Source organism: Arvicola amphibius, chromosome 1 (assembly GCF_903992535.2).
Source record: "Arvicola amphibius chromosome 1, mArvAmp1.2, whole genome shotgun sequence".
NCBI classification, from domain to species: domain Eukaryota; kingdom Metazoa; phylum Chordata; class Mammalia; order Rodentia; family Cricetidae; genus Arvicola; species Arvicola amphibius.
Genome location: NC_052047.1, coordinates 116,113,437 through 116,135,622, shown reverse-complemented (window position 1 = coordinate 116,135,622; position 22,186 = coordinate 116,113,437). Strand labels below are relative to the sequence as shown.

Genomic DNA, 22,186 nt, shown 5'->3' with positions numbered 1-22,186 from the left:
TTGGTCCCATATTGAGAGAAAACATAGTATATCCTCTTTTTTTTTTTTTTTTTTTTTTTTAGAAAAATATTGTAAGTTTTTCCAGTGTGATGGCACATACTTGTAAATCACTGAGAGGGCTTTGGTGGGAAAATCTGTTTAAAGCCAGCCTTCCTTGGTCTCAGGAAGAAAAGGAAAAATATAATTATCCCTTTTCCAATATTTTTTTCTGGATCAAGATGAGAAATGATCAGATATTGAGATCTGGGGAAAAGACAAAATTCAAACACCTTCCAAAGTTCTTTTTTCCCGAGTTTAAAGATTCTGGTAAAAAGATACATAGCCTGAGCCTTACCATTTTAACAGTTTTTAATTGTGTAGTTAAGTGGCCTTAAGTAAATTCACATGTTAAGCAACATGGCTACTATCCCTCCCGGTGCTTTTATTTATCATCCCAGAAGGAAATGTTATATACAGTAAACAGTAACTCTACATTGCTTCCTGAGCCCAGTCACATTTATTATATTATATTTTATTTTTTAAATATTTACATGTGTGTTTGTGGTATAGTGTTAGGATATACCTGTGTGTAGTGTGGCATAGATGTGGCAGTCAAAAAACAACCTTAAGTGTGAGGTAGGGCCTTTCTTGTTTACCGTTGCATTGCATGGCCCAGGTTAGCTGGTCCACAGCCTTTAAGGGGATTCTCCTGTACCTGGTATCTCCTGGTAGGAGTGCTGGGATTAGACCTGTACCACTGTGTCCAGCTTTTCATGTGAGTTCTGAAGATCCACACTCAGGTTGTCAAGTTTGTATAGCAAGTGCTTTTTCCTACAGGACCAACTCAGCTGTCTATAGGAATTTACTTACTCTAGGTGCAGTATTCAAAAGAAATCACTCAGGAAACCTGTCCTTTCACTTGTCCTAATATCTTCATGGTTCGTGTGTTTTATATCAGAATTCCTTCCTTAAGGCTGAATAAAACTACATTTTGTGTGTGTTTGTGTGTATGTCTGTAACATTGTCTTTATACTTTGTCATAAATAAGTCAGTTATTTGAGCTGAGCTTGGTGGCACCTGCCTTTAATCCCAGTTACCTGAGAAGTGGAGCCAGGAGAGTCTGCAGCTCCAGATCGTTTTCAGCTAGAAGGGAGTTGGAGGTCAGCCTTGGCTATGGGACTGAAGTCCTGTCTCAAACCAAAACGTCAATTATTATTTATTTATTTACTTACTTACTTAATTACTTACTTATTTGGTTTTTTGAAACAGAGTTTCTCTGTGCAGTAGTCCTGGCTGGCCTTGAGCTCCCTCTGTAGACCAGGCTGGCCTCGAACTCAGAGCTCTGCTTGCCTCTGCCTCCCAAGTACTGGGATTAAAGGTGTGCACCAGGACCACCCAGCTTTATATTATTCTTATCATGGGTTTTAACAGTTTGATTTGTTCATAGCTTAGTGTAGTTTTCTTTATGTTCCCCCATACTTCATTAAGCTTTGGGATCTAAGGTTTACAGTTCTCATAGATTTAGGAAATTTTTAGTCATAGTATTTTCAGACATTGGTTTAACATTCCCACCTCTTTTCCTTCTTCTGAAGGCAGGATACAAACTTGGGAGTCTTATTTTACCTTCTTTTCTGCCGGTGCTTCCCCAGGCCAGATGTTTGTTTATGTTTGCATATGGCCTGCTTGTCTTTAATGTGTGCCACATGCATATGTGCCGTGTCGTTGGGGTCCTGGTGCTGTGCCCAAAGAGATGAGACACTGAGGAAGCAACGAGACACCGAGCCCAAGGTGGTAGTAAGGATGCGATGACTCCAACGACCACCAAGGGCTGCACCTGGGCCACCCTGTAGTGGTTCAGGTGCTGCGCCCAAAGAGATGAGATAGGAAGCAAGGACACTGGGCACTGCCCCTGGGGCTCGCCTTGGCTTCCCCGTGCTGCGGCGAGGGCTGCGCCGGGGCTCGCCTTGGCGACACCTGGGACCACCAAGGACTGCGCCGTGGGCTCACCTTGGTTTTCCGGTGCTACGGTGAGGGCCGCGCCAGGGGCTCGCCTTGGTGTCCCCGTGCTATGGCGAGGGCTGCAGCCAGGTCTCCCCTTGGCTTCCCGGTGCTACAGCAAGGGCAACTGACACCCAGGACCACCGACGGTTGTCCCCGGGGCGCGCCTTGGCTTCCTGATATGTCTCAGCGAGGGATCCGCCCAAGGCTCCAATTAGGGTCCCAGTGGCCCAAAGAGATGAGATAGTGAGGAAGCAATATCAATCATCAATTCATCGACGACTAGGAAGACGATGACAAAGATCATCATCGACCAGCGAGGGCTGTGCCCAGTGGCTTGCATTGTCTTCTCCGTGCTGTGCCTGAAGAGATCTTCTCTTCCCTGCTTAATAAAGGATCTCTCTCTCTCTCTCTCTCTCTCTCTCTCTCTCTCTCTCTCTCTCTCTCTCTCTCTCTCTCTCTCTCCCCCTCCCTCCCTCCCTCCCTCCCTGGAAATAGGTGTTTGGGTGTGGTTTGTTTCTAATCCAGGGTCTGGGAGGAAGTCCCCCTCTTTGGCCCTGATAGCATAGATGCCAATGAGCTGGCCCCCCTCCCTGAGTGTAGCAGTGTGAGTGCAGAACTGATCTGCCCCTCATCTGTACAGTGTGGGAAACCTGGTCAGGAAAGTGTGAGATTGGATGAGATGGCTCCTCCCTTCCTCTGAACAAAGTAGGAGAACTGATGGTACATGCATAGGAGAATAGGCAGACTGACCGACTCAGCTACCACCCAAGTTCAGATCCAACATCTACCTATCCAAGAATTTCTGGAGCTCATCGAGGTGCCAGCCCTACAGACCCAAAGCTGCAAGACACAGAACAACAGGATATCCAAGAGGATCCTGGCACAGATTCTGTATTAATAATGTAGCAGTCGCCAGAGGCCTGGAACTAGACTCATTTCAACAAACATTTACAAGTAAAGCTATTTGGGCAAAAGGATACACTGTGTGACATACTGTGACAAACCACAGCTTCCATTGTGAAATGTTGGTTTGTTTTCTTTAATATTCATTTTTTAATTTTAATTTTTGTTTTGTTTTCATTTGTGGGAGAGGTTGCAAGGGCAGAAGGTGTATACAGATGGACAAGAGAGATGAGCGATTGGTGTGCATGATAGGAAATTCACAAAGATTCAATAATAAGTTAATAAAAACAGGAAACTGATAAATAGTGTAAAAGAGACTGAATAATAGTTGATAAAATGAAGCTGATGCTGGCTTAAAAGTAAGATAAAAACATTTCAAAGTGATTTAGGAAGATTTATTTGAATTCAGAGTATAGTATTTGGGCCTTGTTCAGTATCAAGTAAGAAATCAATACTTTGTTTTTATAGGAAATTGTTCTCATTCTTAGTAAATAGTTGCTAGTATATTTATGAAAAAAAGAATCATATTTTTATATGGCCAACCAAAGGTATGTATATGAGTTGATAAGAAAGCAAATATGGAGGACCAGGGAGCTAGCTTAGTAAAGTGCTTATCACACAGGCTTGAGGACCCGAGTCCTGCCCCAGCGCCCATAGAGAAAGTCAGGTGCCATGACTGATTGTAATCTGAGTATCCCTGGGGCTTGTTGGCCAGCAAGCCTAGCCTAATCATTGAGCCCCAAGTCTCAGAGTGACGCCTCTCTGTCTCAAAAAGCAAGATGACATCTAAGATATAACACCTGAGGTTGACCTCTGCCTCCACATGCGTGCACCCACCCACATGAACATGACCACACAGAAAGCAAGTATGGTTAAAAAGTCAACAGTTGCATTATTCTTTCAGCTTTTTTGGTATGTTTAAAGAGGAAATCGTTCCAAAGTCCTTGCTATTTTTCAACCTCTTAGTGAAGCCTTAGAAAACGACAGAACAAAACAGGTAGAAGGATATGGGAATAACAAGAGAAATAAAATCTAGGCAATTTCAAGTTTAATTCCGGTGAATTCTTGAATTGTCTGACGGTTATGTTTGAGTGACTTTACTGCAATTGAATCATAGGAATAATCAATTTCTCTATTTTTGTAGTCTTTTGTTGCTGAAGCTATGTTGCTCATGGCAACTATTCTTCATTTGGGAAAATCCTCTCTTCCTAAGAAGCCAATTACTGATGATGATGTAGACCGAATTTCCCTGTGCCTCAAGGTCTTATCTGAATGTTCACCTTTAATGAATGACATTTTTAATAAGGAATGCAGGCAGTCTCTTTCCCAAATGTTATCTGCCAAACTTGAAGAAGAAAAACTATCCCAAAAGGTAAGGGATATATAAATCCATAAAATGCTTTATAAGTTGGGTTTTTTTTTCCTTAATTTTATTCTTTTTCAGTCTCCATGTGTATGAGTCTGTCCCTGTGAAAAATTTCTTTCCATATAAAAAGACATGTGTATTGCTTCTCCGACACAGAAAGAATCTGAGAAGAGGAATGTAACAGTACAACCTGATGACCCCATTTCCTTCATGCAACTAACTGCCAAGAATGAAATGAACTGCAAGGAAGATCAGTTTCAGCTGAGCTTGTTGGCCGCAATGGGTAATACACAAAGGAAAGAGGCCGCAGATCCCCTAGCATCCAAGCTTAATAAGGTAACATAGTATCAGTAGTATGACTTGTTTGTTGTTTATTTCTTCATTTTAGGTGGGGGTCTCACTGTATAACCCTTGTTGACCTGAACTAGCTATGTAGACCGAGCTTGCCTCAAACTCATAGACATCTGCTGAGCTTTCTCCCAGGTTCTGAGATTAAAGGCCTGTTCTATCATGCCCAGTTGAAAATTTATTTAAATTGGCTACTTAAGAATATAGTAATTAGGAAGTGGCTGGTCCTGCTGTGTATGTGTGATTTGTTGTTGTTGTTGTTGTTGTTTTAATTAAATAACTAGCTATATAGAATCGACGGATATATGGGAACGTGTGTGCGCGCGCATGCAAGCGTGTCTGTGTATCTGGGATCTTAATGATGGCAGGCAAACACTGTCTACTGGACTGGACCTCCAGTCCTAGCATCTATTTTTACAAAGTCCCTGTGACTTTTAAGCCAGTGAGACTTATTTGAACCAGAATGGCAGTACACATCTATAATCTCAGCATTTAGAGAAAGATTACAAGGTCAGGGGCAGTCTGAGCTACCCAGCAAAAAGACACTCAGTGAGCTAGTTATCCCTTACCTGTCAGATGAGTTAATGGTCTAAAGTGGATTTGACTATCATAAATAAAAATCAGTAGCGTAATTGGAATTGCTAAAGCTCTCTCTCTCTCTTTCTGGGGGAGGGGGAAATTCAAAACAGGGGTTTTGAGAGCTGTTACAGCTCTGATTGTCCTGAAAGTCGAACTCACAGAGATCCGTCTGTCTCTGCTAAAGCTTTTTCTCAAAACTGAGAATTGGCATTTGGGAAGCTGAGAATGCAAGATCTCAAGTTTGAGGCCAGCCTGGAACAAGACCTTGCTTGAAAAAAACAAAAACAAATTAGGACTTGTTAGCAACAGTGTTACACTTACACATATTTTAGATTTCCCTCCCTCCCTCCCTCCCTCCCTCTCTCTCTCTCTCTCTCTCTCTCTCTCTCTCTCTCTCTCTCTCTCTCTCTCTCTCTCTCTCTCTCTCTCTCTCTCTCTCTCTCTCTCTCTCTCTTGCTTTGTCTTTTTGAGACATGGTTTTCTGTTTGATAGCTCTCTACTAACTGTTCTGAACCAGGCTAGCCTGGAACTCGGAGATCTGCCTGCCTCTGCCTCCCAAGTGCTGGGATTAAAGGCGTGCGCCACCACACCTGGTTTAGATTTCTCTTTTAACCTGATAAAAATTACAGAACATAAAATTTACTGTTTTAACCTGGTCTTGTTTTGCTTCTTTCCACTGGTGAGGGTTGAACCCAGCACACAAGGCTGAGCATCCTTGTTTGAGATCTTTTAATTATGTGGTTCAGCAGTGTTACTTACGTCTACATAATTTTACAACCATCTCCAGAACTTTTCTGTCTTGTGAAACTGAATTTTATACCCATTTAATAGTAACTCCCCATTCCCATTTCCTGCTGCTCCTGGCAACTACCAGACCACTTTCTCTTTCTGATTTTAACTGCTACTGCTCAGACAAGTGGAATCACTGTGTTTTTGTTCTTTTTGACTGGAATTTTTCATTGAGTATAAAATGATGTCTTTTTCAGGATGTTTACAGTATTTAAACAGAATTTTCTTTAAAAATTTGTTTTTAACATTTATTTATTTGTTTTGTGGGTTTGGGAGTATACTCTAGAAGTAGCGTTCAGATTGTCTAGCTTGGCAGCAAGTCCCTTAATCCACTGGGCCACCATTCTGGCAGGCATCTGAGGTTAGAGTACAGCTGAACAGGATTTGGTTCTCCTCCTGTGTGGATCCTGGGGATTGAACTCAGCAGGCAGAATTGTTTCATTCATTTGATTATGACTATTTTTGCTTTGACAGGTCACCCAGTTGACAGGTTTCTCGGATCCTGTGTATGCAGAAGCTTATGTTCATGTCAATCAGTATGATATTGTCCTGGATGTTCTTGTTGTAAACCAAACCAGTGATACTTTGCAGAACTGCACGTTAGAATTAGCTACTCTAGGTGAGGAACTGTATTTTAATGATAGATCTTCATGATGAATTACTGAGAAAGGGTCAGAGCTTTCAGTGCTTTATGGCATTTGTTTAATCAAGGCTTAGTTTAAGGTTTAAAATTTTGTCTCCTTAAATTACCAGTTTTCTGAACCTTTGTCATACTGACTGACTTGTGTTCTTGGTTTAGTTCTGAGTTTGATCCAGTAGCTGTGTGAATTTGGAGACTGCTTACCTAGGGTGCCTAAGGCTTTGGGCTCCATCTCCAGCACCACATTAACCCAGCGAGATTGTACTCCCATCACTTGGGTGGAGGCAGGAATTTAAGGAATTAGAAGTTATTCTCAGCTACATAACCAGTTCCAAACCATCCTGGATTACACAGTTCCCCCCTCCCCCCCAACTCAAATAAATAAAAACACATTTACCAAGTAGTTTACTTAGTTAAAACTTAAGTTGCTTTAGAAGAGAGTTAAGTACTTTCTGTTACCTACCACTGCCACATGTGGCCAAAGCAGTACATCATTACTAGCTTTTTTCGTGTTTTTTTTTTCTTTTTTTTTTTTTGGTTTTTTGAGACAGGGTTTTTCTGTAGCTTTGGTGACTGTCCTGGAACTAGCTCTTGTAGACCAGGCTGGCCTTGAACTCACAGAGATCCGCCTGGCTCTGCCTCCCGAGTGCTGGGATTAAAGGCGTGCGCCACCACCGCCTGGCTTGTGTTTTTTTTTTTTTCTTGATAAAGGCATATGAATTAGATTCTTTGTAGCCACTTCTATGTACAATTTTAAAAATGTAAAATAAGTATAAAACAGTGATGTTCTTCTATATTCCATGGGGCTTATGCAAGAGTTTGAAGACACTAGGATATCAGTGAGATTGCTTTGCCCTGTCTTCAGTGAGCCATGGTTCTTAGTATACAGGTTTTTTGCAGGGTGTGTTACTCCTTTGTAATGATGTATATAGCTTAGACTATCCTGTATATGGGTTAAGCTTTCTGAGAAGCTCATATTCATTTATGAAAGTAAAATGATATATTTAAAGTACCCCTCCCACTCTTGAATATAGAGTTATTCTGTGTAGAAAATAGAATTATGTCTATTACCCTTTAATAGAGGTTATGAAGATTAATGTAATTGCCTAGGATATTAGAGTATTTCCTGATTTTTTTTCTCATAATATTTGAATCACACACTTCTGATTTTTCTAGAAACTATTAACTTACAAAGATTCTGATACTGTTTTATGATTAATATATGTGTTTTTAACTATATCCAAATCTTTTTTTTTTTCTCCCAGGGGATCTGAAACTTGTGGAAAAACCTTCTCCTTTGACTCTTGCTCCTCATGATTTTGCAAATATTAAAGCTAATGTCAAGGTAGCATCAACAGAAAATGGAATAATTTTTGGCAATATAGGTATGATTCTGTTTTATAGTGTGTGATAGTTGAATACTTTTTAGTAAAGAATGTGGTAGTATGCAGCCATTGACACGGCTTGAGGGCAGAACCTGAATCTGTTTATTCATAATAATCTCTATGGTAACCAAGCCTTTGAATTATATTCTAGATATACCAGAATGAGCCAGATAGACTCGTGGTACTCAAGAAACCACGAGTCAAAATGAAGAGACAAAAATAATGACACGATGTGATTAGGGTTGGTTGATACACAACATACTTTGGGGGCTCAGTATCATATGAGAAGCTGTAAAAAGGAAGATTTATTATTAAGGGGTAACATTTGTACTGATCCTAAAAGTTTATTTAGGCCTTTGTGGCCTAGCACACGAGAGTATTACAGAGATTGAGATAAGCCTGTATAGAAGCATTCATTCAGTCAGTCAGTATGTGTGTGTGTGTGTATTTTTTTTTCCTAGAAATTTCTATTATAAGGATAATCTACCATAGTAAGGAACAACAGATCTGTCTTAAGATAGTTTAAGGTCATACATAATACTAAATGCTATGGAAGAAGCTTGTATGAGAAGCAGTGTGGGAGTCCATGAAGGAATTTGTCAGTTAGCAAAGTGGTTGGTGTAAGAGATTGGAGGGAGGCCGGGCAGTGGTGGCGCACGCCTTTAATCCCAGCACCTGGGAGACAGAGGCAAGTGGATCTCTGTGAGTCTGAGACCAGCCTGGTCTACAAATCAAGTTCCAGGATAGCTAGGGCTGTTACACATAAAAGAGAGAGAGAGATTGGAAAAGTTAGGAAAGGTTTCACCGCTCATGTTGAGTTGGATTCTACAGATGATCCAGAGTGCAGGCAGGACAATGCTAGTAGATGGATAGGCCTGGCAGTTAGAATGGGTTTGAAAGTGGTTAGGAAAAAATAAATTAGGAATGTCGGAGCAAGCTGTACCCTGCTTGCCTGTGAAAGATTTAAGCATTTATCCATGAAACAGGAAGACACTGGAGGGTTACCAATGAGATATGTGATTAACTATTTCTCTGACGATGCAGAAAGATTGCCTGTGTAGGCTATTGAAGAAATGTAACGCGAGGAGAGGCCAAGCTGAGGAGCAGTGAGTAGAGTGAAAAGGAGGCTGACTCCAGTAGATGTTAAGGAGACAGTTATTGATTCTAGAGGAAATGGTTGAAGGAGCCCTTACATAGCCGATTGGATGGCTGATGAAGGAAAAAGGAGCACATGGTTGATCTTAAGCAAATTGAGTATTCAAGTATCTAAGTATACTTGAGGGAGGTAAGACATGAGTCTGGAATTTGAAAAAAATCTGAATTATAAATACTTAATAAGAGGAGGGGTAGGGATGTTGGTATCATGGTAGAAGTTTGTCTAGAAAGTAATTCTTCAACAAAGTGCCTGAAGAAACATAGAGCTTGAGAGTCAGGCCTTTGGGTTTGTTAGCACTGGTCACAGACCGTGTCTGTGGTCTGTGTTGGGCAGCAGTGGTGAAGACTGAGCAGGAGATGAAGAGCGCTGTGCAGGCGCATGCGTGCAGCCACACCAGCGAAGAGTGTAAGCAAATTAAGAAATCCTGCAGGGTATTCGTAGACTGCAGGTAACAAAGTTGACAGAGGGAAAAAGTACAGATGTGAGACTGAAAGACATAATTATGGTGAAGTGGGATCCTGAACACAGGGAAGGATCATAGCTGAGAAGAAGGGAAATCTTGAAGAAAATAAAGGGGAGACAGTGAGGGTAGCTTTAGGGGTGTGCTTTTAGTTATGGGCTGTAAACTAAAGGAAGACATTCTTGGTAACCCTTAGTTTTCCCAGAAAGTAAAAAGAAGTTCAAAGAAAAGTAGACCCTAATAAATTATAAGTTGTTGTTTTTCTGGTTTGGTTGTTTTTTTTGGGGGGGGGGGTTGTAGGGGTTTTTTTGGTTTGTTTTTGTTTGTTTGTTGTTGTTGTTGAGACAGGGTTTCTCTGTGTATCCCTGGCTGTCCTGGAACAAGCTCTATAAACTAGGCTGGCCTTGAACTCAGAGAGATCCGTCTGCCTCTGCCTCCCGAGTGCTAGGATTAAAGGTGTGCGCCACCACTGCCTGGTGGCCTGGTGACATTTTTAATTCTTTTTATTGAGCTATATATGTTTCTCCACTCCCCTCGCATATTCCCCCGTCCCTTTCTTTTTCATTCTTTCTTTTTTTTTCTTTCTTTTTTTTTTTTCAAGACAAGAGTTTCTCTGTGGCTTTGGAGCCTGTCCTGGAACTAGCTCTTGTAGACCAGACCAATCTGGCCTCACAGAGATCTGCCTGCGTCTGCCTCCCAAGTGCTGGGATTAAAGGCATGCATCCCTTTCTATCCTCTCCCATGGTCCCCATGCTCCCAATTTACTCAGAAGATCAGATTATAACTTCTTAAAATTTATTTTGTTTTGTTTTTGGAACAGGGTCTCATTGGGTAGCCCAGACTGGCCTCAAGTAAAGTGACACCACTTGCCCAGCTTCAGCTGCTGGGATTAGATGCATGTCCCATCACAGTGGTCCCAGACTGCCTTCTATGGGAGACAGTCATAGAGACAGATGGTCTTATGTTACTAACTTTCAGCAACATAGATCCAAATATTAGAAGAAAATGGCTTTCTAGCTAGGTCCCAACTACAAGAATACTGGACTACTGTGTGTCTAGTGTAGTACCTGTCCCACTCTCGCCACTGAACTCTGTTTAACAACAAAAGGCAAAGTGTGCCTGAGCCTAAATCCTTAGTTGTAAGTCTTACTGCTTATCAGTTGTGTAACCTGGGCAACTTTTGACTACTCTGCTTTCCTAATCTGGGAGATAGAAAACAGTAAGGTAGGATTGATGGACTGGTTAGTTGATAATAATTATAAAGCACTTAGAATCTGGTATATATAAATATGTGCTAGTACATAATTATTTGTAATTTTTAACTACCCTTTGATTGGGGATCTTTTTGTATGTATATTACAGTTTATGATGTGTCTGGAGCAGCAAGTGACAGGAACTGTGTGGTCCTCAGTGACATCCACATTGACATCATGGACTATATCCAGCCTGCAACTTGCACTGATGCCGAGTTCCGTCAGATGTGGGCCGAATTTGAATGGGAAAATAAAGTTAGTCCTTGAGAGGCTTTCTTTACCTGTCTTCCTTTTGACTAGTGATAGGAGTTCTTTGAAATAATTCCCACTAAAAAGCACCGGAAGTGAAAAGCAAACGGTTGTTTATTATCTGTACTATGAATTAACTTAACTAGAAATCGTGCAAGTACTTTAGGGATTCGCTGTTGTGAATTAAATAGATTGGCAGTTCTTTTTGGAATCTTGGGACTGTATCATGTTCTATAGTCCAGGAAAGTCTCCAGTGCCTATCCCTCAGCCCCTGTCTTCTAAACACAGACACTGCAGGTGTGATGGCCAGGGCTAGCTAGTTGTTACTGTAACTAATAGGAGACAGTGTAGACAAGATTCCCCCTCTTCTGTGTCTGGTTGGTAATCTACCATTATTGGCTCTAATGTTGTGAGGTCTGTGGCCAGACCATTGATTTTCCTTGATCTCTCTTTCCTGGTGGTCTAGTGAGTACCTGTGTCTGAAAGCACTCCTCTGATGCAGGCCATTTTGTAGGGGTCACTTGTTTATTGCCTACTCTTCCCCTAAATAGTTGGAAGACAGTTCTAGGATGAAATACCAATTATCCACAACTTTCATTGTAAGATTTATTGAGTTTTTCTCCTCTGCAGGTGACAGTTAACACCAATATGATTGATTTAAATGACTATTTACAGCATATCTTAAAGTCAACCAACATGAAGTGCCTGACTCCAGAGAAGGTAAAATTTTATCAGAAAATTCTAAAGTCTGAAAGAGTCTGCTGTCAGCGGGGTAGCTGTAGCTCAGTGATAAAATGTTTGCTTGGCTTCTAATAACACAGAGAGAGAGAGAGAGGAGAGGGGAGAGACAGGGAGAACATGTTTACTGCCAAACAAGTAGGTTTTAGTTCATATATTAGTTTCTTCAGCAGTTACTAAGTGCAACAATTGCAGCAGAAGAAGTCTTTATTGAAGTTAAAAGCCTGGTGCAAGAGGCATATAAGTAAATAAGCACTAGATATGTAAGTACAGATTTGAATAAGCGTTCTCTTCAGAGTCAGGTGTATTGAATGTAATGTGCACAGGAAATTCTCTCTACATACATGTTTGTTTTTAGCCTTGGTAAGTTCATACGATCTTATACCCTCTAACACATAAGACTTTAAACAATAGCTTCCTTGTGTTTGCCAGCGTGTAATTCTCTCATATTGAATTTATCACACATTTCTCCCCAGGCCCTTTCTGGCTACTGTGGCTTTATGGCAGCCAACCTGTACGCTCGTTCTATATTTGGGGAGGATGCACTTGCAAATGTCAGCATTGAGAAGCCAGTTCACCAGGGACCAGATGCTGCTGTTACTGGTCATATTAGAATTCGTGCAAAGAGTCAGGTAACAACCTCTTTTTTGAGTACATCTCTGAGCTGAATAAAGGGAGGAAGAATTCATGTCTTTCTTATTTCAGTAGTATAATGAATTCTGTCATAATCATGTTTTTTTGTTTGAGATAAAAATACATATATAAAGTGAGTGAGTGTGTGGGGGGGTATCTTCTGAGCTTCAGTTAATTTAAAATGGCTCACTCTAAGTACTAAAACATTGATTCTTGTGTGATGTTTGTGGAACAGATTCTTCAGAGTTTTTGACAGGTATGGCATAAATAAATCGAGTACGCATCAACATCACTAAAATCAACCCACTAAAAGTGTTTGAAGTCCATGTTGTATATGATATCATTGAATGAATGGAGCCTTAGTTAAGCTGTTGTCAACTACTATTTGGGCATTGTTTCAATAATTACATCTTTGTTGAGTCTGGGAATATAGCTCAGTTGGGTAGTGCTCTCGCAGTGTGTATAGGCCCTGGGTTAGTTCCCAACATCACAAAATTAGATAAAACATATAAACATCTACTTTCTTCTTTACAGGGAATGGCCTTGAGCCTTGGAGATAAAATCAACCTGTCTCAAAAGAAGACTAGTCTATAAGAATGAATAAAAAAAAGTCCTTGGAGGTTTATGGTTAAAATTTAGGTGTGGGCTTATTGGACTCCAGCATCTTTTGTATTCTTTTCATACTTTATGTTATATAGGATTCTGAGTTCATGCTGAATGCATTCCAGCCTGTAATTTATAGCCTTTCCCCTAAATCAAGGATGAGTTAAAAATTATAGTTTGTCTTTTGTCTTAATAGTTCTGAATGCTGTCCTCAAAGTATATAATGTTTCTCATATGTACTGAGACCATTTTCATAATACAATAAACAGATCTATTCATAAATTTTTGTTATTTTATAAATAAATTACTTAATTTTAGATTTGTATCAGTGGAATTTTTTAAGTTAAGTCTAAATTTCCATTATAAATTAAATTACTTTCTGGATTGTTAGAATATCCATCTTTATAAAGAAAACTTACAAAGTCAGTGATCCAAAATGGAACAGGTCCTGCCTTACTGTGCTGTTGGTTCCTCGTTTTCTGAGATCAGCAGCTCTAAAAATCCCAGTCTTTTCTCACACTTTGCTTCAGCCCAAAAGTTTACACATTACTTGAGAAAAGGTCCATCTTTTGGCTTAAAGGAGTTATTAAAAACTCTGGCTGACATCAAAATACTATTCTTGATGATCCTGAATTATAATGAAAATTAGATAATCTAAAATAGATTTTAAAAACTATGTACACTTAGCATTGGGTGTATGCATTTGTTAGTATTACAGTGGTTCTAGCCAGTTACTGGCTACACTAGGAGGATTCAAAAAGCTGTTCCATCACCTAGTTGCCTCTGTTTTTGACTCTTCCCTCCTATCTTGTGTTTGTGAATGCAGTTTCCTGGGCTGGGCTGTCTTTTGGGTTCTATACTAAGAAGGATTAAGATGGTTTGATCTTTTTGCTAAATCTAATTTTTAAAGAAGATTTATTTATTTATTACATATACAGTGTTTGTTTATTTATTTATTACATATACACCAGATCTCATTACAGATGGTTGTGAGCCACTATGTGGTTGCTTGGGAATTGAACTCAGGACCTCTGGAAGAGCAGCCAGTGCTCTTAACCTCTGAGCCATCTCTCCAGCCCTGCTAAATCTAATTTAAACTATCATTCTCTGTCTTTCCCCGGGCTTCATTCTTTGTTGCCCTTGAATCTATAAATGAGGTCTGACAGAATGGAAATAACATCTTCTGTTTTCAGTGAGAACAGAATGATTTGTTAGGTATGTACAGAGATTAGTACTTTGTAGGATGTTCTCAGTTGTGAAGCCACTTGCTGTTTTAATCAGTAAACCAGAGAGTTACAGGACATTGCAGTCCTAGAGCGCTGAGATCTTTGAACTCCTCGAGGCAGGCCTGCAGGAGAAGAGTCCAAGGGTGGAGATTGCTGATGGGAGCTGAGGAATGAATGATGAGATCACTTCCTACACTCTCCTTTTGAACATGGATTTCATTAAGTGATGTTAAATTGTAGGCAGAGTTTCTTTGTGTCCCAGCAGTCACTCTCAATCACATGGAAACTTTTTATTAATGTAGCTCAGGCTTGTTTCTAACTAGCTCTTTATAACTTAAATTAACCCATTTCTATTTATGTATTGCACGTGGCTCATGACTTTACCTGTCCTTCAGCATGTCTTGCTCCCCCTGCATCTCCTGGCAACCCTTCAGACTCTGCTCTTCTTCTTCCCAGTGTCCTTAGTCTGGTTTTCCCGCCTAGCCTAATCCTGTCCAGCTATTGGCCAGTCCGCTTCTTTATTAAGCCAATCAGTGTAATTTCCACAGTGTACAGGATTATTCCACAGCATTAGATAATTCTGAAGGAACAGGATCCACAGCTAATAATTTAGGCAATGCTGCATGTAGTCCTTAATACAGCATCATAGTGCATATCAGCTTACTAAAGATTCTGAGCAATCCTTCAGTGAAGAAAATAAAATATCTGATTCTTCATTTGGCCAGAGATCCTTCTCCATAGGACACCTGTTGACATAGCCTGTGCAGCCATAGTCTCATAGCCACAATCAGCTGGTGAAGTCACAAGGAGTATGCGGTAGTATAGCCTGCGGCACTTACTAATGGAGAGGAGCAAGCCACCAGTAGAACACTTTCCAGGCCAACTTTGCTGAAATTAGACTCCGATTGCCTTGCATCCTGAGTTCTAGGACTGTGCCAGCAGCTCCAACTCATTGTCTTCTTTATAATTCGTAAAGGAGAAAAAGAAATGAATGCAGTTGAGTTGCCAGAAGTTAATGACAACTGAAACGTGGTTAGCCTCATTAGCTGCTCTGTGCACCTCTCTGTGCAAGTAATGATTAGGAACCAAATTGCATAGCGGCACTTGTTTGGAGGATTTGCTTACAGTGTCACCTTTCAGTTTGGATGTAATGTACACTTAAAGGCCATAGAAGCTCACAGTAGATAATACGGTATAATTACAATTTCAGTGTCTCATAAGAAAACAAACATAACTACTCCCTAGCACTAAGTACAGGTTTAAGACCCAGTGTGTTAGACCTCTAAGTACCAGGGCAGTGCTAATTATGCTTTACTCACGTCTCGACACTAGAGGGAGCTCTCTGCAATCTTCATTTGGGGGTTAGAGAAGATTTGTGTTTAAACTTACCTCTAAGAGAAAAAGGCAAGGTGATTTTATTATTAATTCATTAAAAGAACAAAGAAAAGTTAATATAGGTGTCAGATACAATAAGCAAATTACTTCGCTGATAGAAAATTACCTTGTTCTTTAAATTACTGCAATGCATACCTGTACTTGGAAGGCAGGAGCACTGTGGATTTAAGATCACTGTGTAACACGACAGTTTGGATGTCAAAGTTAGTAGTAGTGTTTTGCTACCTGTCAGACATTTCTAATACAATTAAGAAGTTAAAGTGAGTGATAAAAACTCAGAATATGTGAAAAGGCCAGAGAATAAAAATGTATTTAAAACCTCACACAAGGGCCAGTGAGGTGGCTCAGAGGTGAAGATGCCCACTGCCAAGCCTGATGATCCCTAGGACCCGCATAGTGGAAGTGAGGACCTATTCCCACAAGTTGTCCTTTGACCTTCACATGTGTTCTGTGGCATTCGTGCACGAATGCACACACACACACACACACAAGATACCATTTGAAATGACTCATATTAGAATGAAATGTATTGAATAAAGTTGTCCTGATGACCTGTTTCTTCCACATTAGTAAATATTCTAATCAGTTGTGTATAGCTTTTCTCTTAAAGCACAGCTGAAGGCTAGAGAGATGGCTTAGTGAGTAAAGCGCTTACTGTGCAGCCATAAAGACCTGAGTTCAAATCTCCAAAGCCCATGTCAGAAAGGGGATGCTCAGCAGCACACATTTGTAACTACAGTGGGCAGTGAACATGGGTGGATCCTGGGGACTTGGTGGCACATGCTTTTAGTCCCAACACTTAGGAGGCAGAGGCAAGAGGATCTCTGAGTTCAAGGCCAGCCTGGTTTATATAGTTCAGGCCAACTACGGGCTACATAGTAAGATTCTGTATCAAAAAAAAAAAAAGGGTTAGAGTTAGAACCTTTGCATTGGCCTCTAGCTTCTACGCACGCGCGCGCATACACACACACACACACACACACACACACACGCATGCAAGACTCAACTTAGTGATGGTTAAGTGCCCAACCCTAAACAGAAGATCTATACCACTACCTCTAAGGCTAAGTGAATGCCGTAGAGAATGGAGAGAGAGACAGCCTGAAAATCAGGGCTGTGAGATGCTGCCTTCTGGGCATGACAAAGCCAGTGAAGTCACATTCACAGCAGCTGCAGCTGCCTGCAGTGAACCCACCCGAAGACTGGACCTATCGGCAAACAGTAATGAATCAAAAAGGTGTTTGTAGAACCCTACCCGTCCCTGCTGAACCACTGGCTACCGATAGATTCTAGAGAAGAGGCAGTTATTGTCTTAAATCATTACCCACTGAGGAGTAACAGGGATAAAAGGGTATCTAGAGGGAGCTTATAATAAATAGCACTTTATATGTAGGTGACATCAAAGAACAAAATAAAAGGTTAACGAGAGTGAATTCGAGGGCTAGGGGTGTAGCTCGGTGATAGTGTGACGAGCATGTGCAAAGGTCCTGAGTTTAACACCACCCACCAAGAACAGGATTGCATTAAGATTGTAGTCTTCTTGTGATGTAGCAGTGCTACCCACCTTACTGCCCTCTCCAGAATCTGGGTACATCACCAGTGCTTCTCTCTCAAAGCTCAGCTCCGCCTTTCACCTCCACATCTCAGTATCTGAAGAAGTAACAGCGTGATGTGACAATGTGGTTCCTTAGAGTTTGCTGAATAGAAAGCCTTGTCTACCACTCACTTGCTGCGCGATCTTCAACAATCTGAAGTGCTAAGCTTGTGGCTAGGAATATGGCTAAGTGGTAGAGCACTTGCCTCGCGAGCCAGGGCCTTTGATCTCCAGCACAAAGTAAATAAACTCAAATTTTTAAATGTTTTATTTGTGTCAGATGTAACGCTGAGTGCTTTTTCCCATGGCATCTATAGTCCTTCCTCATAATGACCCTGTAAGGAAAAAATCCGTATCACCATTTAGAGATTATGGCTGCAGTCTTAGGAGACTCAAGCCTGAAGAGAGATGGCCCCAAATATAAACCACGGCACCTTGCAATTAATCTCATCACTGCTTCTACCTGACCTCCCTGTGCCCTATTCTTCCCCTAGAGGGTGCTATGTCTACTTCCCCGAGTTGACAAAGTGCTCTAATGCCATAGCTATTTGGCATACAGGAAACAGTCACTGTAAGTGTTCATTCCTTTTCTTCTCCATTCACCCTTCGTACAAAGAGAGAGACTGATCCTCACTCTCATTGTGCCTCCCCCAGAATGTAGTTCCTCATTTTATAGTCTTCCTGAATGCTTTTTGGTTGTTTTTCACTAAAAGACGGTTTCTTTTCTTGGGAATTCTGCAAGGAAGCTGACCAAGCTCAGGAACTAAACAACTCAACAGCCTGAGGAGGTCCCTGAAAATGACCAGATTTACTAGGCCCTTCCCTCCACATACATACATACATACATACATACATACATACATACATACATCATAAGGCCTGCTAAGGGTCACTCTCAGAAGAGCCATCTGAAAGAGACAGACCTGCTGAGCTGCTTAGAAAAGGCTCAGATCAGCAAAGCTGCCTGGAGAGACTCTCCCACCTGTTGAGTTGCCTGCAGGCTGTACAGCGGTGCACTCCAGATTTCTAACTTGCATGAGCTGTCACCCATGCTGAGGTAGGCTACAGGGATGCAGCTGTCTTTGAGTCAATTCTGCTCCTGGAAGTAGCCCCTCACCCATATTCCTGGAAGTAGCCCCAATAAACTCATTGGTTCACCAGATTGGACTTTGGCGGTATCCTTGCTTTGTTCTGTCCCCTCTCTGGGGAAAATAGACATTTGCTTACATCTCAAGAATGGTGACCTAAGTTTTAGCCTTGTAGGATTCACATAAAGTGGAAGGAGAGAAGTGACTCCATAAGTTGTCCCTGACCTTCACATGTGTGCCATGGGATGTGCACCTCTCCCCTCCCACATACACACGCATACAAGAATTTATTTTTAATTCTCTGGATTACACCATGGATGTGAAATAACAGTAAGAATATATGTGTTTGCCATTCAGATAGGCATGTTAGTTACATTGCCCATCTCTCCAGGGGAGGAGAAATTGAAATAGATTGATCATATACCTAGTACAGCTTCTAAAGAGATGTTAGCTAACCCACCAACCCTTCCTGCCCCCATTCCAGCTCTTGTGATTTTTTAGATTTGTGATCTTGATCTCATGGGCTTCAAAATAGCTGAAGCCTCAGCCTGTTTGGGCCCACCCAGAGAGCTGGCATCCCTCATGAAAAAGGCCTGCATTCTCCTAGGAGGGTGGGGACTGACTGCAGGAATTCACCAGCCAGGCTGTCAGGAAAATGCTCTCTGACTTCAGGAGTGAGTCTGGGAAATTTACTGAAGCACTAGCTGAGCAAACATTTCTTAAAACCCAACTCGTGTGTGTGTGTGTGTGTGTGTGTGTGTGTGTGTGTGTATGTGCATGCTTGTTTGTGTGTGCACATGTATGCATGCATGCGAGTGTGTGTATGTGTACTGTGTGAATCATCAAAAGGTTTTCTTTCTACAAAGTTGTTTGAGGTCATACTGTATCTCCCCCTCAGTGGCCCCTCACCATAAGGAAAGGTGTGATTATTTCCTCTGCTGAGAGCATGGTTTTCTGAGTGTCTGTGCCAGAGTACTGGGATTCCACAAGCAGACCCATGTGCTCCACAGCTGGAAGCAGACAGCGATGGTCTTTTCCCCAAGATAACACAAATTGGTATAATTACGTTTCTTCTCATATTTTTTTTTGAGACAGGGTTTCTCTGTGTAGCTCTGGCTATCCTGGAACTCGCTCTGCAGACCAGGCTGGCCTCGAACTCACAGAGATCTGCCTGCCTCTGCCTCCCAAGTGCTGGGATTAAAGACTTGTGCCGCCACCGTCCAGCTCTCATAAATTATCTTTAGCACTTTAATACCTACTGCTGAGTTTTTAAAGACCTCCAGGAGAGTCATGGGAGTAGTCAGCTGGTAGACGGTTCATGGTCTTGTTGTTTGTCCTTGTGGCTGTGTGTGTGTACTCCTGCTGCTTTTATATTGTATACTGTGTTTCTGCTAGTAAATCATTCCCTGTTCCATCAAATTCAATTAAATTCATAAGCATTTTTGTTGTGGCAACAAATAGCAACTTGACTTCTGGGTGCCCACCCCTGGCCTAGGTGTCTCTAAAATACAGCTCTTATGGTCCAAGCCCTCGAGCAATGTGTACAAAGCGATGGCCATAGGCACTATTATGAAATAAGCTTTGGGAATGGCATATAAACATGTCTCGGGTTATGCCTTCAGTTTAACAACTCTGGAAAAGTCCTGGAAGAGAGTGCCCTGGTTATACGGTACCCGCAGCCTGTAAGATCTCCTCCTCCCTTGTCAGTAGAAGGAATAGCCAAGGCACATCAAGAACCCAGGCTCTGGCTGATGACCTGCCCATCTAGAGCAGCGTTGTGTCTTGATGGTAGAAGAGTTTGTACAGTTTGGTGAGTACTTACTGCGGGGGACGAAACAGTGAGCCATAGCACTGTTAACTACCTGAGTCTTAGAAACTGTGCACAGTGTTAGAGAACATGATGGCTATTAGAGGGAGCCAGGCATGGTTTCACAAGCAGATGGCTTTTGCACTAAACCAGAAAGCATAAATATGCTCTCTGAGTGTCTTAGTCAGGGGTACTATTGCTGCCAGGAAACACCATGACCAAAAGCAAGTTGGGGAAGAAAGGGTTTATTTGGTTTATACTTCCATATTGCTGTTATCACTGAAGAAAGTCAGGACAGGAACCCAAACAGGAGCTGATGTAGAGGCCATGGAGGGTGCTCCCCATGGCTTGCTCAGACTGCTTTCATATAGAACCCAGGACCACCAGCCCAGGAGTGGCACCACCCACCATGGGCTGAGCCCTCCCACATCCATCACTAATTAAGAAAATGCCTTACAGACTTGCCTACAGCCAGATCTTTTGAAAAATGGTTTCTCAATTGAGGTCCCCTCCTCTGGGATGACTCGAGCTTGCGTCAAGTCGTCTTGAAACAAGCCAGCACACTGAGTGTCAGATAAGGAGCAGGAAAGAGGGAGTCAAAGCTGTTCTAGCCAAGAACGCTTTGTATAAATTCATAGAAATATGTAGCAGAGAGAGGTGGGTTCTGCTCAACTCAGGGTTTTGGGAGAGGCAGTAGCAGACATGAGACTAAACATGAGAGCCAAGGGTCGGGTCAATAGTGTCAGGCTTGAAAGTTAGGCATGGCAGCACACAGGCTGAGACAAGAGGGCCTTGGGTTGGAGGTAAGCCTGTGCTACATCGCAAGACCCTGAGAGAAAGAGAAAAGAAGGAAAAGGGGAAAGTATAAGAAAAGAAAGGAGGAGGGACTGGAAAGGAGAAGGAAGGGAGGGAAGGAAGAAGGGGAGGGTGGAAGGGAGAAGGGGAGGGAGGGAGAAGGGGAGAAAGGGAGGGTGGAAGGGAGAAGGGGAAGGAGGGAGAAGGGGAGAAAGGGAGGGTGGAAGGGAAAAGGGGAGGGAGGGAGAAGGGGAGGGAGGGAGAGAGAAAGGGAGGAAGGGACAAGATAGACTGAGACATCTTCACTTCATCTCACCAAGACTGTAAGCAGATAAGAAACAAACTCACACTGAATGACTTTGACCGAACATGGTGTGGAGGGGGCTGCAATGGGATGGGGAGTGGGCTCAGATTGCAGGTTTTTATGGCAATGCTACTTTTAAAAAGGAATCCCAGCCCTGTTCTTCCTTCTATGTACTACTCCCTGGAGGGTTCCTGACCATGGGTTAAGGAGTCAGAAGCAATTTCATATGGTTGCTTGTTTTTATGACTTCCTGCTTCCTTTCGTTTAGATCATATCATTACCTTTTAAAAGTTTTTTTTTTAAGATGACCGATGCATTTCATCAGTGAGGATTTCCAGGAATGCTGGGGAGGCAAGTGTGTCAGGGAGAGAGCATGCGGGCTTTGCAGCCAAGTAAACCCGGAGCTGAGTTTTCCCTGTAATTTATTAACTATGATCTCAAGCAAATATATTTTTTCAGCCTTTCTCTGCCCCTCACCCAACAAACACCCTAGAAAATGGAAATAAATAGTGACTGCAGCCAGGTTTGAGGGAGCGTACCTGAAATCCCAGCCCTCAGAAGCGAAAGCATGGTGAACTTAAAGCCGGCCTGAGTTACACAGTATGGCCCTGTTTCAAAACAAACAAACGTCATTAAATGGGAATATGCATGGTTGTTTGTACATTGCATATAAAAGTTATCCAATTAGACTTGGTCTCAGCATCAGGCCAAGTGGCTCATGCCTATAACCCAGCCCCTGGGAGGCTGAGGCCGGAAGATTGCTGCTAGAGCAAGACACTTTGAATTACATAGTGAGTTCAGGGCTTCCTGCACTACAGTGAAATGCTGGCTAAAACCCCCAAACCCAAAGATAAAACAACTTTGTCTCACCTGGTTCAAATCTCCCCTCAGCTCC

At 41.9% G+C, this 22,186-nt stretch overlaps 1 protein-coding gene across 3 annotated transcripts in view; it reads left to right on the top strand.

The window, feature by feature from the left end:
• Positions 1-13,399, top strand: part of Copb1 (COPI coat complex subunit beta 1) — a 39,600-nt gene extending 26,201 nt beyond the window's left edge. For all 3 annotated transcript variants that reach the window (XM_038335095.2, XM_038335106.2, XM_038335114.2), the window contains exons 15-22: positions 4,028-4,255; positions 4,406-4,585; positions 6,440-6,584; positions 7,871-7,990; positions 10,969-11,114; positions 11,739-11,828; positions 12,323-12,478; positions 13,014-13,399. In XM_038335095.2, coding sequence (XP_038191023.1) covers positions 4,028-4,255; positions 4,406-4,585; positions 6,440-6,584; positions 7,871-7,990; positions 10,969-11,114; positions 11,739-11,828; positions 12,323-12,478; positions 13,014-13,073 — 1,125 coding nt within the window. In that variant the 3' untranslated portion in view covers positions 13,074-13,399. The remainder of the gene's footprint in view (positions 1-4,027; positions 4,256-4,405; positions 4,586-6,439; positions 6,585-7,870; positions 7,991-10,968; positions 11,115-11,738; positions 11,829-12,322; positions 12,479-13,013) is intronic.
• The last annotated feature ends 8,787 nt before the right edge of the window (positions 13,400-22,186 follow it).